This window comes from Daucus carota, chromosome 4 (assembly GCF_001625215.2).
Source record: "Daucus carota subsp. sativus chromosome 4, DH1 v3.0, whole genome shotgun sequence".
Lineage (NCBI taxonomy): Eukaryota > Viridiplantae > Streptophyta > Magnoliopsida > Apiales > Apiaceae > Daucus > Daucus carota.
The window spans coordinates 19,663,716-19,681,106 of NC_030384.2; the positions used below are offsets into that span (position 1 = coordinate 19,663,716).

The following is a 17,391-nucleotide window of genomic DNA, read 5'->3' on the forward strand; positions in this document are numbered from 1 at the left end:
GGCATGCACTGTTAAGCTTCATGGACGCCTACTCGGGCTACAATCAAATCCCCATGTTCAAGCCAGATCAGGTACACACCTCCTTCATCACTGACATGGGGCTTTATTGCTATATTGGCATACCGTTTGGTTTGCTAAATGCTGGGGCTACATATCAAAGGCTGGTCAACAAGATGTTTAAAGACCAGATTGGGAAAACAATGGAAGTATACATGTGGATGACATGCTAGTCAAATCAAAGAAAGCTTATGATCATGTGACACACTTATCTGAGATGTTCGACATACTAAGGGATTACAGGATGAAGTTGAATCCATAAAAATGCGTATTTGGGGTTGAATCTGGTAAGTTCCTGGGCTTCATTGTCAATCACATGGGAATCGAAGCTAACCCTGCGAAGATCAAGGCCTTAATTGAAATGAGGTCGCCTAGGAATGTAAAAGAGGTGCAATGCCTTACAGGCCGGGTTGCCGCCCTAAACCGATATATCTCAAAGTCCTCAGACAAATGTAGAGAATTCTTTGCAGCCATAAAGAAGGGGCAAAAATTTGAATGGACGATAGAATGCGAGGCTGCCTTCCTGAAGCTGAAGGAGCAACTTGGGAGCCCGCCACTGTTGGCAAAACAAACGAAGGGTGAGGCCCTAATCCTTTACCTAGGGGTTTCCGAATTCTCAATTAGCGATGTCTTGATCAAGGAGGAAGAGCAAGCCCAGCAGCCGGTATATTATGTGAGCAAAAGACTACTCGATGCTGAAACTCGTTACTCGAATATGGAGAAGTTAGCCTACGCACTAATTTTGGCTTCCCGTAAACTAAGGCCTTACTTCCAGGCCCACAAGATTGAAGTGCGAACATCCTTCCCTCTCAGGCAAGTACCACACAAGCCCGAAGCCTCTGGAAGGATCATGAAATGGGCAGTCGAGCTAGGCCAATTTGATATAGAGTACAAGCCAAGGACCGCCATGAACGGGCAAGTACTAGTTGACTTCATCCTAGAGTTTTCACCCACTTTTGAAGTTGAAGGGATGGAATGTGTACCTGAACCTCAGTCTCCAATAGCCATACCCGAGAATTGTTCCTCTTGGTGGAACTTGTACGTCGATGGGGCTATCAATGAAAATGGGGCCGGGGCTGGCATTGTCTTAGTCAGTTCAGAAGGCCATAAGCTGCAAAGCTCCATTCACTTCGACTTTAAAGCCACCAACAATGACGCGGAGTATGAAGCCCTAATATCAGGGCTGAAGCTAGCCTTGGAGATGAGGGTGGAAAATATGAATGTTTACAGTGATTCTATGCTGGTAGTCTAGCACATCCGAGGAGGCTTCCAAAATTGGGGTCCCCGTACTAATCTCTATATGCGGTATGCCCAAGAATTAATTGGGAAATTCAAGGAAATCAAGCTAGAGCAAATACCAAGATCTGAGAATACAGATGTAGATGCCCTGGCCAAGTTCGGCTCTCAGAGGGATGCACACATGCTTGGGGTGATCCCCCTCGAAATCCAGTATCAGCCTAGCATCCCCAAGATTGAAGTCCTGGACGTTGAGGTCGATGAGTTTGACCTTTGGACAACCTCAATCCAGGAAAACATAGCCAACGGAACCCTACCTGTAGACAAGGACGAGGCCAGAAACTGAGATACAAGGCAGCCCAGTATATAATCTATGATGGAATCCTTTACAAAAGGGGGTTCAACCGGCCCCTCCTTAGGTGTGTTGCTGGGATAAGATGTAAATATATTATGCGCGAGGTGCATGAAGGAATTTGTGGGAATCACTCGGGGGGTGCCTCCCTCGCTCACAAAATCCTCCATCAAGGCTACTACTGGCCTACCCTCTACAAGGATGCTCATGCCTTCGCCAAGGCCTGTGACAGCTGCCAAAGGTTCTCCAATACAAACAAGAACCCAGCGGTACCCCTGAAGACCCTGACAAGCCCCTGGCCGTTTGCTGTTTGGGTTATAGATCTGATTGGTGAATTACCCAAAGGGAAAGTAGGGGTGAAATATGTAGTCGTGGCTGTAGACTACTTTACTAAATGGGCTGAGGCTGAACCCCTGGTTTCCATCACTGCAAGGAAGCTGGTAGACTTCGTTTATCGTGCAATCGTCTGTCGATACGGGGTACCCTACAAGCTCATATCAGACAATGGGAAGCAATTTGACAACAATGAGATGATAAATTTCTGTGAATACCTTGGCATAAAGAATGGCTTTTCCGCGGTGTGCCACCCTCAGAGTAACGGTCAGACGGAAGCCGTAAACAAAATTATTAAGCACACCCTGAAAGCCAAACTAGAAGAGAAAAAGGGATGTTGACCCTCAGAGTAACGGTCAGACTATGACCCTGAGAATAATGAAGTCAACCACAGGCTCTACCTAGACCTACTGAAGAAGTAAGGGATACGACTCAGTTGAAACTTGCTGCATACCAACAGAGGACCCGTAAATATTTTGATAAGAAAGTGAGGGCTCGACCCCTCAAAACGGGAGACCTGGTTCTCAGGAAAATGATGCCTAACATGAGGATTCCCGCTCATGGAGCCTTCGGTGCAAAATGGGAAGGCCCATACATCATCAAAACAGTGCTTTGGGAAGGTACCTATCACCTTACAGACATGGATGGAAGACTCATACCACGGGCATGGAACGCCCAACGCTTAAAGAGGTATTACCAGTAGTTTCACCCGGGTAGTATTTCTGTAGGCTTCGGCTTAAGGGTCAGGACAATAAAGGCGGTTTACTAGTTGTAATCGCTATGCTTTTAGGAAAATTATCAGGTTACTATTTGCTTTATTTGCTAAGATGCTCGGGGGGTGTTGTCTTTACACCCCCCAAAATTATGCTATGTCAACTTTTTACCATGTGATTCAATAAAATTTCGCAGGTTTCCGTTACAAAAATCTTGTATATGCTTGCTTGCTTACCATGATTGTTAATTGAATGCTTCATGTGTTCTTTAAAAAAGTATTTGGGGTTTTAATTGCATTAATTTCTCCACCATAATTGTAATTATGCTAAAGAAATCGGGGGGTAGTAGGCATATCATTAACATTACTTGGCTTAAATTTCAAAAAAATTAGAAATCAAAAACATTAAAACTCGGGAAACACAACTCAACAACTTGGCTGCACTGATTGGAAGGAAATCTCATCAAAGCTTTCAAGGCTTCAAGCTTTTCAAGCTTGCGAGGTTTTGGGCTTACAGTAGCCGTTCAAGGTTTAAAGCCTATCGAGGCTTTCAAGGCTAAAGCTTATCAAAGCTTACAAGGTTTCAAGCTTTTTAAGCTTGCAAGGTTTTGGGCTTACAGTAGGCCTTCAAGGTTTAAAGCCTATCAAGGCTTTCAAGACTAAAGCTTATCAAAGCTTTCAAGGTTTCAAGCTTTTCAAGCTTTCAAGGTTTTGGGCTTACAATAGCCCTTCAAGGCTAAAGCTTGTCAAAGCATTCAAGGTTTCAAGCTTTTCAAGCTTGCAAGGTTTTGGGCTTACAGTAGCCCTACAAGGTTTAAAGCCTATCAAGGCTTTCAAGGCTAAAGCTTATCAAAGCTTTCAAGGTTTCAAGCTTTTCAAACTTGCAAGGTTTTGGGCTTACAGTAGCCCTTTAAGGCTAAATCTTGTCAAAGCTTTCAAGGTTTCAAGCTTTTCAAGCTTGCAAAGTTTTGGGCTTACAGTAGCCCTACAAGGTTTAAAGCCTATCAAGGCTTTCAAGGCTAAATCTTGTCAAAGTGTTCAAGGTTTCAAGCTTTTCAAGCTTGCAAGGTTTTGGGCTTACAGTAGCCCTACAAGGTTTAAAGCCTATCAAGGCTTTCAAGGCTAAAGTTTGTCAAAGCTTTCAAGGTTTCAAGCTTTTCAAGCTTGCAAGGTTTTGGGCTTACAGTAGCCCTTCAAGGTTTAAAGCCTATCAAGGCTTTCAAGGTTTCAAGCTTTTCAAGCTTGCAAGGTTTTGGGCTTACAGTAGCCCTTCAAGGTTTAAAACCTATCCAGGCTCTCAAGGCTTACTTGGTGGAGTTATTACAAGGCTTACTTGATGGAGTTATTACAAGGCTTACTTGGTGGAGTTATTGAAAGGCTTACTTGGTGGAGTTATTGCAAGGCTCACTCTGTGAAGTTATCCCGAAGCTTACACTTGGAGATTACTCTAAGAAGCTTACACCTAGGGGGTCACTTTAAGAATTATACCTAAGGGTATCCTTCAAGGCTCGCAGTTGGGGCTTACATGCGAAGCCCCGACGCCAAGCTTGCGCATAAGATCGAATTTACTTGTGCTTGGATGGATTACTACAAGGAAAGATTAAGTGCTTTTACATCGATGGGGAGTCAACACAACTACATCTATGTACATTCCCAAGAAAGGAAACAACCCCGAAGAACAAAGTCCCAAGGGTCGCAACCCCCAGAAATTGGACAATGTGTACATTCTCAATACAAAGGTTACCCCCGGTATTTATTCTTTCTATCTGCATGGAAGGGTTAGATGGCAAATATAGCAATAATGGAAGAAGTACAAGCAATGCACGCAAAGAAGATGAAGGAGTGAAAGCAGTTACATAGAAAATAAATATTTACTACAAAGAAAATTTCTCCTGACACCAACAGGGGGAGGCCCTTGTAGTATTAAAAATATCTTGCGGGGCATTCGGAGGTGCCCGCACCCTCATCCAAAAAATATTCAATTCGTAACGACAAGCGCCACGCACAAATTCATAGTTAAAATTAAAAGTTTGATTAAAGAACTGGGACGGAAGGATCAAGAAGCAGCTAGAGGAGTGGAGGCCTTCTGGGTTTCACTGGCGGCCGGAGCATTTAGAGAGACGGGGTCCCGTGAAGAAGTCTCAATTAGGGTCTCCATTAAGGCCACCACAGGAGGGTTCTCAAAGGGTGCCTCGACAGCCTTCTTCTTGTCATCAGCCACAACCTTTCCCGCAACGGGACCCCCAGAAAGGCCCTCGATCTCTGCCTCGACTTTCTCCATCGTAAGGGCATCCTCAGCTTTGACCTCTTCCAGGGCAACGGCAGCATCGGGACCTAGTTTCGCCCAGTCGTTGTCAGGGAAGAAGCGGTAGGCCGACTTAACGCAGTCTTTCACCCCTGCGGTGACCCCAGCTTCGAATATCGTGGCCTCCCGCTCCGTCCTTCCAGCTTTCAAGGCGGCGGCCGCATCCTGAAGGCCCTTCACCTACAGCTCCAGCTCCATGACCTGCCTGCGCAGGCCATCCACCTCCTCCTCGAGGCCACGCCTCACAAGCTCCTCCTCCTTCTTCTCCCCCAAGGCCTTGGTCCCTGCTTCCTTGAACTTTAGGTTAGCCTTTTGAAAGGCATCCCTCTCCTTAATAGCAGAGGCCAAACCAGCCTTGGCCTGCTTCAGATCCGTCCGCATGGTTTCATTCACCCTTGTGGTGTCGGCAACATGCTCACCAAACTTCAAGTCAAGGAACAGGCTCTTGGCGGTAGCCACCACCTTATCATGAGCAGCCTTGACTAACTTAAGCCTGTCCCACTCCTTGATCACCGCTTCAGGAATCCGGCTCTCGACCATGCGGTGGAAGAATTGGGTCTTCTGGAGAGAAGAAGAAGCAGCGGAGTCACGAGGCACCTCCAACTTGAGCCTCTTGCCGGAACAGACATCGGCCGGGGTTCCCGCCGCAGCAGCCCGAGAGGATTCCCTCTTGCGGGAACCCGAGGAAGTTCTTTTCTGCTCGATGGAGGTAGCAGGAGCCTGAGAGAGAGGAGGAGTAGCAATAGGAGCCTGGGAGCCGGAGGCCTCTCCGAAGAGGTCCTCATATTTGGTGGAGCGCTTAACGAACGGGGGAATGTTGGAAGCCATATCTGCAGAAGAAGACAAAGGAAAACGATCAGAAACTATGCAATTGATAATACAACAGGATGCTAGCATGGCGAATAACATGAAAGTTATACAAAATGCATGGCATATAACAGGAAATCTACAAGACACATATCATATAAGACGAGCAAGTTCGAAGTTAAAAGCAAAGAGGAAACTTGGGCTTTCGTCCCCTTCAATACCTGCACCCCCCTCGTCAACGGGGGATGCATCAACCACCGTGGTGGAAAAACCGAGGCTCTCCAGATTCTTTGGAGTTAGCAGGCTGGAGCCATCATCCAACTTGGAGGGAAGCCCCAACACATGCTTGGCCCTCTCAAGGGACTCTCCCGCCAAAGGGGTCTGCACTGGCATGTCTATAACAAATACAAGTATAAGGAAACTACATGAGAAGCCTAGAAAGCTAAACCGGACAATAGACAAGGGGAAAGCAGGCTTACTGGGAGAGAGATTGAAGTCCTTCCTGTAGACCAGGCAGTCGTAGCAGTAAAGGAAGAGGTTCTGCCAATCCGACATTGATTGGCGGTTGCCCTTGATACCCTATTTATGGTGGGTATTCCATGCAGTGAGGTAGAAGAACCCTTGGGTCCTCCCAGTGAGTTTCAGCTGGAAGAACCAGCCCAGCTCCAAAGCAGACATCCTCACCCTATGGTGGATGTCATAGAGGATGTAGAGGCAGACCGCCATGCGGTAGGAGTTGGGGGTAAGCTGCATGGGGGAGACCTCATAGAAGTCCAAAACCTCCAGGATGAAAGGATGGAGGGGGAGAGACAAGCCCAGCCTGAAGAACTGGGCGGAGAGCACGACCTTGGGGTAGTCGGTGCCCGACTTGAGGGTATCGAAGCGGTGACACCTCTCCCCGGGCTTCGGGATCACCAAGGTGCAACCAGGGTTGCAGGACTCCAGGAGGGACTGCAGCCGGGCAGGAGTCATGATGGAGTCCATGAACTCGTAGGCCAAGACTACAGCTGGAGGCTCGATAACCTCCATGGAAGCCTCGGCCTCCTGTTCAGCAGCCTCGGGGTTCTCCTCGAGGGCCTAAGCCGCAATATCCAGTGGGAGACCCGGGGTCCCGTCCGCCTGGCTAGACTCGGAGGTGGACTAGTTGAGCTCTTTTACCACCGAGCTGTGTTTGGAGCGAGTCCTAGAGCTAACCCCCAAGAGTGGCTGAGCAGGATGAGGAACCAAGCTAGGAGAGGATCCCGCGTCAAACACGACAACGGGAGCCTTGCTGGTAGCAGATTGGGAAGAGTGTGAAGATATAGATCCTTGAGACATCTACAAGAGGAAAGGGAGGAATCAATAAGGATCTCAGGAAGGGAGAACAAATTGAGGAAGGTCGAAAGAAAAAAGAGAAGAAAAGGAAAAAGGGTCTGCGGAAAGCTGGACTGCAAGAGTAGAGCCCAACGGGTGTGAGGTAGGAATGGAGAGGCTCCAGCTGGAGCCCTAAGGTATAAGGGGACCGCCTCCCTCAAAAGGGAGGGGTAGGTGCTACAGATGACGGTTCGTCTTCTCCTCCTGCTAACAGGAGGCCTAACGAGGTACCCAGAGCGGGAAGCCCAATCCTAACCCTAACCTCAACTAGAACAATCAACATCCAATAATTACCCTAGGCTACAAGCTAAGCAGGCACAGCAAGCAAATCACACAACAATGCATTCAAAGCAGATAAAAACACACAAAGGGGTTTCGATCGTAAAAGAGGGGTTTCCTCTGAAGGCTGATTGGGGACCTAGGGTTTATGGCCTAAGGTTGCGATTGGGGTTTCGAATCGACATGGCGTCACAGCAACGCCGAGAGTGGTAGTCAGGTCACGGAATACGCATAACACAATCAGTGCCAAATCAAAGCATGTGGTGTGTGCGCATTCAGAAAGCAAGTATACATATTTAACTATACTGGCATGCAAAACAGATTGGCAGCTCAATCTACTGAAGTAATCTCATATGGACAAATGTGGGTGTGTGCACGCATACTGAGGTGAACAATTGGAAAGCCGAGAAGAAGCAAACAAGCATGGATCATATAAGCATTTAACCACAGACATGGGTGAATGAAAAGGAAAAGAAAATTGGAGATTAAAAAACATACCTTTGGTCGGAAGTAAGTGAAGAGCCAAAGGGTCGCCGGAGGAGGGAGTAGCTAGCGCCTGGAGTGCTTCGAGTGTGAGAGAAGTGTAAGAGGGAGGATTTGAGAGTTAAAAATAAAAAGTGAAACAGGGTTTCGGAGGTATGAATTTATAGCAGTGGTGAGTGGGAGATACACGCGCTAGGTGGCGTGATTGGATTGGAAAGGCGTGGAGATAGCCTTGATGACGTACGGTTTCCCGAGGTGAAGCTAGGCAGGTGAAGAGGGAGAGTTTGGCTGGAACTCTACAACTAGACACATAATTAGGAGTTCAGTTGGGTTTTAAATTAATTTGAATTTAAATTAAGCCCGAAATCTTTGGGATCAGCCTTATCGCAAGCTGACGTGACACCAACGGGAAACTGAAAAGGTGAAACAAAAATTGCGGAAGCTCGAGTAGATTTTTGGAAAATGATTTTCATTATTTTTTTAGGATCAAATATCCAAGGCTTGTGGTGGTTGCAGTGAATAGATATAATTGGTTTTATAATTATGTGTGGGAAGTATATCTAAATTATTTCTTGTTTTTTACACCGGGCTACACCCACGTAAGCTTAGAAATAATTTACGATTAACCTCTAACATAATTTAAGGGCTTGCAGCTGGTTAAGTGAGGTTTACCGTTCTTAGGTTCCTCTCGTATTTAATACTTCAAGGAACCGGGGGGTAGTTGTTGTGCCATAAAATCTCCCTGGGCTTATTTTATAGCCCATCATATTATTTGGGCTTTATTTGGGCTTACCGGAATCATCTGGTTAAGGACAATGGGCTTCACCATGGTTGGGTGAGCCATTGAAGGTGTACAAGAAGGTATATGGACTTGCATGGGAATTGTAATGAAGGCTGCCATCAAAATAGGGTTGCACCTGAAGGCGCTTTAGGGGTTACCGCTAAGTGTATCCTGGCTTGCAGCTACAGGGCTGCAGTTAGGGGATGCCGCTGGCAGGGCTTCCGCCGCCTAGGCAGATGGACAGGTAGACTCCAAGCAGGACTCTTCTTCCTTGTTTCTAGGAGGACGAATTGGAGGTGGATTGGGAGTATATCAGCTGTTATTTATCCACCATTTAAAGGATAAACATGCTTATTTGAAGATAATTGCAACATAAATACGTATCTAGTGCAAATATTCGGATAGATGAAGGCTTCAAGTGACCTATTTGAAGTGGGATGCCGCTAGATAATCACAAGAGGAAGTTGTTTTATCCGAAACTAGAGGGAATAAGAGCTTATCTCTTCAGAGTCCTAAATCGAGAACTACATGGGCTTGATCCCTATAAATATAGGGTATGTAGGCACCTTGCAAAGGGGACGAATTCGGATTCATAAACTCACGAGTTCTACACTCTAAAGAGAGGCACATGTAACCTTTGTGACGTACATTTCCGGGCAATTGCAGGACGGAATTTCATAATTCTGCCCTTGTTGTTTGGTTCTTTGAAAGCTCAGCCCTTAAACACACTTGTTTTTCTTTAGTTTATGTTAACGGTAGCCCCTAAGAGGTAGCCGTGATTTTCGTAGTTGTAGTTGATATCCCTATAATTGTGCTATACGGTTCTGGGGGTGTTGTATAAATTCCTCTCACAACAACATGCATTCAAGATTCTCAAATAATTGTTATATACTTCAAACGAATATTTTAGTATAACCCTAACAATCTCTCACTTATACTCCAGATATTCTTTAAAATATCAGTGTTAATTACCAGCAATCCACTACCAACTATATAACTATGTGACAAGTATCTGACTCCTATCGCTTCCACGTGCTCCTGAAAAGCCTTAGCTGGTAAGCTTTTCGTGAAAGGATCTGTTCGGTTATCCTTCGATGCTATATCAGCGACAATGATATCTCCTCGCTTAACAAATTGTCGTATGATGTGATACTTACGCTCTATGTGTTTCGCTGCTTTATGGGCCCGTGGTTCCTTGGTATTTGCCACAGCACCAGTGTTATCACAATAAATCGTGATTTGCTGTGGCAGATTAGGAACCACATCCAAATCAAGCAGGAACTTTCATAACCATATAGCCTCTTTGGCTGCCTTAGAGGCTGCCACATATTCGGCTTCCATGATTGAGTCTGCGATGCATTTCTGCTTCACACTCCTCCATATTACGGCTCCACCTCCCAAAGTAAAAACACATCCCGAGGTGGACTTTCTCTTATCCTTATCTGTCTAGAAATCCGAATCGGTATATCCCAGAGGCAATAAATCATAGGACTTGTAAACTAACATATACTCCTTAGTCCTTCACAGGTACTTGAGTATTGCTTTTATAGCACTCCAATGTTCTTGTCTTGGGTTTGACTGGTATCTGCTAACCACGCCCACGGTAAAACAGATTTCAGGTCTCGTGCATAACATAGCATCCATTAGGCTTCCACATGCCGAAGCATAAGGAACTGCCTTCATGTTCTCTATCTCCTTAGGTGTCAAAGGACAATGACTCTTTGATAGAGTGACTCCATGTCTGAAGGGTAAATTATCCTTCTTGGAGTCGTGCATGTTAAAACGAGCTAATACATCATCTATGTAGGGCTCCTGAGATAAATCCAACATCCTTTTCTTGCGATCCCTTATAAGTTTGGTCCCAAGGATGTATGTTGCTTCCCCTAAGTCCTTCATTTCAAATTGTTTGAACAACTTTATTGAAGACAACATCTTAACATTGTTTCCAATGAGTAAAATGTCATCAACATAAAGCACTAGAAAAACCACTACATTTCCCTCACATGTCTTATTCACGCATGCTTCGCTTGGACTTTGATCAAATCCATACGACTGGATTGCCTGATCAAAGCGAATGTTCCAATACCTAGAAGCTTGTTTGAGTCCATAAATAAACTTCTTCAGCTTACATACAAGATGCTCTTGGCCTTCTTTAATGAATCCCACTAGTTGCTGCATATAGATGGTTTCTTCAAGACTTCCATTAAGGAAAGATATCTTGACATCCATTTGCTAAATCTCATAATCGAGATGAGCTGCTATGGATAAAAGAATACGGATTAACTTAAGCATGACTACCGGCGAAAAGGTTTCCTCATAATCGATACCTTCTTTCTGAGTATACCCTTTCGCAACAAGTCTTGCTTTCCAGGCTTTCACCCTTTTATCTGATCCCCTCTTTTTCTAGTAGATCCACTTACATCCAATAGGTTTTACACCTTTGGGTGGTTCCACGAGCTCCCAGACCTGATTAGAATACATTGATTCCATCTCAGAATCCATTGCCTTTTGCCAAAGATTTGCATCTTTGTCTTGTATTGCCTCTTCGTATGTCCGGGGATCATCATCATGTTCACCAGAGACCAAGCCCGAAGACTTTCCCAAAAACATGAATCTATCAGGCTGTCGACACTACAACAGATTCAGCATCACACAACGGTTTTTGCCCGTTGTCTGAGACCATGGAAAACCGTGGTCTATCGAGACGCCATCTGATATGCGTATCAGACAACGGTGCGCACCGTTGTGTGATAGTGCTGAACACGATGGTTTACGTTAAAAAAATTGTTGTGCAACACCCAGAACCAACAACGTTTTCTCTTAAACGTGGTGTTGTTAGAAACTCTTGTTAACAATAGTTGTTTTCAAAAATGATGTTGTTAGAGAGGATATCCACAATAGTTTTAGTAGCTCTCCAGACTTGTTGGAAAGAGGATCATACAACGATAATTAAAGAGGGCATGCTTGTTTTTTATGCTTGACTACAACGGTTTCTGAGATAAAGGTCCTTGTTTAAGAATTGTTCTTACAATACTTTTTTTTTTCAACTGTTGTGCTAAAGCCTTCATACATCAATTTTTTTCCACAAAATAGCTTGACGAATATGTCTATAGACAACGTTTTATTTAGAAAGGACCACTTGCGTAAAGACCCTTCTCACAATATGGGCATTTTCAAGGCGTTGTGTGAAATCTCTTGTACAACAGTTTATATATGGTCAAAAAAGGCTCGTCCAAATATATGTTTACACAAGGCTTTTGGTTTTTTGTAAACTTGTTTGTACATTTCTTAGACAACGGATTCCATCTTCAATTGCATTTGTGTTTACTCATCTTAGACAATGGTTTTTGCATTCATACAATGATTTTAAATAATATAATTATACTATATATGCTGGAGAATATAAATTAGCAAGCCAAAAATTAGTAACAAAAGTTTTCATTGCCAACTAATCACCATAATTACAACTAATCACAAACAATAACTTAAGATCTTATAATGTTCCAATCTATATAGTTGAATTAAAGTGAAAAGAGGATAAAAATTTAACAAATTGAACTCCAAGATGCATATAAGAATGCTTTGTCATAACAAGCCTCCATTCATTCTTCATCTTTTCAAGTTGCTGCAACAAAATACATGACAAGACACTTATCAGTAGCTTTCCATGACCATGATAGTGGATACAATGAACTGCATATCTTGCTTTCGCAAGCCAAATCCATGTACCAAATATTCATCTTCACATTATAAACCCTGTTTCTTTTCGAGTCAACGGCTTTCAACACACATAAATACATATAATTTTTGCTGTTATAAACCACAAAACATGACTTGTAATTCTAACCTTTCACAAAGATACTACACTCCATATCATAACCATGGCAGAGAAAGATGAGACCCCTTGGCTCTGAACTTGGCACCTGCCAACAAAAATAAAAAGCTTAAACAATAAAGAAAAGCATATTAGACATCAAAAAAAATAGAATCATCAATGTATTAACTTGTCATTAAAATTAACATACTCAAAATACCAACAAGTTAAGCTTATAGGTTTAGTATTACAAATCCTGTAACTCAACACCATCTTCTTGTTGTTTCAAGATTCTCATCAGACTTGTGAACATATATAACTCAAATTACCTGGGTAAAAATTACATGTGGTGTCTCAGAGTGGTAGTCAGCTGCCATTTAAATTTAAAATGGATCAAACTTAGGCATACAACAATATATGTGAAAGTCAGGGAATCACAATTCACACATGGATTCTGAATTTTACAAATATATATGCAAGACCTGTTTATCTTTGAATTTTATTATACTCTTCCCATCTAGCTAGTAACAACAAAGCGTACAACTCTCAAAAATGAATCAGCTCTTCTCATACAACTTAAATCCAGACTTACTAGAGATGCATCTCTTTCCATCAGACCACATTTTGTGGCAACAGACTAATCAAAAGCACCATATTCTCCAATAAAAGATGATTGCCAACTGCTAAATATATATAAACAACATCTTAAAGTCATATAAAGGTGTCCAAATATGTTAGAGATTTACAAACCTCATCAGCCAAAACTAAAACTAAATTAATAAAATTAATAAAATCATCTCTCTCCAAACACACATATGCAAAACAACATCCATCACTTTGTTCACTAATCACTATAATATACACAACTACAAATAAAATCACACACACAAAAAAATCACATATAGATTCCAATTTTGTCCACAAATCAAGTATAATTAGAGAGCTAAAACCATTCTTTTACCTCTTTATAAGGTAAATTGTTGTTAAATCAAGCAGAGAGGTCAACGCCGACTTCAAAAACTTGAACCGTCTGGGGTCACTGCCGACACAACAGATCTGAGTAAGACTTGCAGAAAATGAGATAGAGACACGGTAAGAGACGGGGTGGGGGGTAGAGGGAGAGCGAAGGAGCGAGACATGACTATGTTATTCAACAAATCAACACTGGAGAGAAGAGGGGAGAGACACAGATGCAGAAGAAGGGGGGGAGACACATGCTCATCTAAATCTCCCGCTTATGAAATTTAGGTCAAATTAGGAGAAGGGGGGAAATTAGAATTTGGGTGAAATTTTTTAGGAGGGAAATGAAATTGGGTAACCTTGTTAGCTAGAAATAATTGTAATATAAATAAAAATATTAATGTATTGTGATATTCATGTACTTGAATTATGAAAAATAAATATATTTTTTACATTATATTCAAGAAGTTTATTTATCTTATATTAATTTCTAACAAAAATATTGTGAGTGTATTGTTTCTTGAAATGAGACTCGTACCCAATTAACTTTAAGTGTTAAAATAAATTTCTCTATAATAAATTCTCTTTTTAAATTGCTAAGAAAACCTTTTAAAGTATTAAGATTACAAGTATGCTTGATCAATTTTTTATTTTTTACTATTGTTCTAAAAAATATATTCATAATAGGCATATAAAAAAAATATGTATTGTTCATTTGTAATACCAAGATAATTTTATAGTTCGGACGAAAGTATTAGTATGTATTTTATGTTTACAGTTTAGAAAGTACTGGATATAATCTCTATTATGATACGATTAGCTCTATATTAATTTATAAATATTTTTTCGATGATCAAACCGTACGGATGTCGAGAACTAACAGTATTAGTCGTGTATAAAAAAATAATATTTTTTTATGTTTATTTTGTTTGTTTTTTCATTTTTATGAGTTAAAATTCACATTTCCTTGATCAATTATTGTTGTTCTACTTTTTGTATTAAAATATATATTTATATTATGCATATATGCAAATATGTATTGTTCATTTTGTAATACCATGACAATTTTGTACTTTGAACATAATTATATGTATGTGTTATATGTTTAAAATATAGATAGTACTGGATAGAATCTTTGTTATGTATATGATTAGCTCTGTATTAATTTATAAATATTTATTTTGATGATCTAACCGTACGGATGTCGAGAACCAACAATATTAGTGATGTATAAAAAAAACAGATTTTTTTATGTTTATTTTGTATGTTTTTTTAACAATACTAGTCAATTGTAAAAGGTATTTTTGTCTTGTAGTGTCTAACAAACAATGGTTTTTATATTGAAAAGGACACAACTATTACGAAGGTTATACCGTTTTTAGAGAATCCATTGTCTAAATTAGTCTCAAACAACACTTCAGGGAAAACCCGTTGTATAAAAGTAGTGTAGACAACGGTTTATGAGAAGAAAACCGTTATATAATATATTTTCATTTTTATGAGTTAAAAATTCGCATTTCCTTGATCAATTATTGTTTTCCTACTCTTTGTATTAAAATATATATTTATATTATGCATATTTGGAAATATGTAATGTTCATTTGTAATACCAAGACAATTTTGTACTTCGAACGTAAGTATATGTATGTGTTTTATGTTTACAATATAGAAAGTACTGGATAGAATCTTTGTTATGTATATGATTAGCTCTGTATTAATTTATATATATTTATTTTGATGATCTAACTGTACGGATGTCAAGAACAAACAATATTAGTCATGTATAAAAAAAATCAGATTTTTTTATGTTTATTTTGTATGTTTTTTTAAAAGTACTAGTCAATTGTTAATTTTGTCTTCTTGTGAAAAGGTACTTTTTGTCTTGTAGTGTCTAACAGACAATGGTTTTTATACGCACATATGTTGTATCATTGAAAATGACACAACTGTTACGAAAGTTATTCCGTTGTTAGAGAATCCATTGTCTAAATTAGTCTCAAACAACGCTCCACGAAAATCCGTTGTATAAAAGTAATGTAGACAACGGTTTGTGGGAAGGAAACTGTTGTATAATAAATTTTCATTTTGATGAGTTAAAAATTAGCATTTCCTTGATCAATTCTTGATCTAATGCAAGAAAAACCCGTGACTATCAAGAAATTGATTATTTTCTTATAACTTTGGTTAGGACTTTTGAATCTTTGCACTCTCTTATGTACATTTATTTTCTTAAAATTCATATAGTTAGACAACATTTTATTATTAGTAGAGGCTTGTCTATAAGGCCATGTTACGATGCTAACAAAAACACTTGTATGTTAGCTTTCCAGTCACACAACACTATATAAACCCTTGTTTGAACTGCTTGTAAACAACAGAAAAAATAAAACACTTGTCTAATTTCAACAACGGTTTCTTATTATATTGTTTGAAGTTTCTTCACACATCGGCTCTCAAAACAGTTGTCTAACATGCATCATTACACAATACCACAGTTAAGAATCCGTTGTCTGATTGAATTTACTAGACAACAGTTTTTTAACCGTGGTAGGTCGTAGGTGTTAGACAATAGTTTTTCGAGGACGAAAAGAAAATGTTGTGTCTTTTTTCCAAACAACGCTTTTTTCACCGTGCATTGTCTGATGAGTGTTGTCTAATGCTGTTTTTTTTGTAGTGCGAACAACCCTCCCACTACGACGAGGAACTGCTGCGGTATTAGTGACAGGTTGTACAGTCTGTTGTGGTTGTTCTACTTGTACTACATGTTCATTATTCGTCCCTCCCACTAGTTCCTCTAAAACGATACTACTCATGGGTTTGTGATTCATTATATAGTCTTCCTCTAAGAATATAGCATTGGTGCTAACAGTGACATCCCGATTCTTAGGACTATAAAATAAATAACCTTTTGTTCCCATGGGGTAGCCTACAAACAGCTTTACTTATGTACAAGATTCTAGTTTAGTCGCGTTCTGTTAAGGTTATACTGAAATATTCGTTTGAAGTATATAACAATCATTTGAGAATCTTGAATGCATGTTTTCACATTGTCTGTATATTATATATTATAGACAATCTAGTATCAAATGGGATAGCAGAAAATTAGATTGTCAGACTCCTTATATAATATAATAAAGGTTCACAGTCTAAATGGTGTTAGACAAACCATTGGAACGACTTAAGTATTATTTGGAAATAGTTTATCCTGACTATTGAATAATACTTATATACTTTGTGTATATTGAACGGGATCAAAATAGTAGAATAATTGTTTCTTTTATTCTGACAATAAAGAACTAAGATTCTATGATGTTTGTTATTTTACACCAACTATGAGAAAGATTGTAGAAGGGGGGGGGTTGAATACAATCTTTTACAAATTTAAAAGATTCAAGAATAATACACTAAGAACACAATAGACAGAAAAACACCAAGTATTAAAAATACGGGTGGATTGAATGATCCACCCGTGAGATTTTATATAGAAGAATCTGTGGATTGTTTTACAATTCGCACAGCTGCTGGTTCATCACTCAACAAGTTCTAACTCTCAGATTTTTCTCTCAAGTAATTTGAACAAGTTCAACTGATGCTACTAACTTGGTTATATACTCCAAGTTTTACAAAGCTTTTAGCTAGATTACAAAATGCACCCTAATCTAAAAACAATGCTGCACAACTTTGTCTTATGCATGCTTTCTGAGATGTCTTCATCTTTGACCATCATCTTGATTTGATCCAGATTGCATTGCATGAGATAAGTATGTTTCTGCTTCTTCTTTATTTTCCTAATTAGGCTTCCATGTCTATTTTAGTGTAATTCGATCCATGTGATTTGTCAGACTTAAGCTCTAGTCACTTTCAACTGCTCTTTGCTTCATCAGTTGAAAGTTCTGGTTACTTTCAACTGCTATTGACT

General features: G+C 40.5%; 1 protein-coding gene across 1 annotated transcript; it reads left to right on the forward strand.

Annotated features, from left to right (window-relative positions):
* The first annotated feature begins 373 nt into the window (after window positions 1-373).
* Window positions 374-1,639, forward strand: LOC135152232 (uncharacterized). Its single transcript, XM_064092076.1, has 2 exons — window positions 374-1,300; window positions 1,394-1,639. Exons 1-2 carry the CDS (start codon window positions 374-376, stop codon window positions 1,637-1,639), a joined length of 1,173 nt encoding a protein of 390 aa, XP_063948146.1.
* The last annotated feature ends 15,752 nt before the right edge of the window (window positions 1,640-17,391 follow it).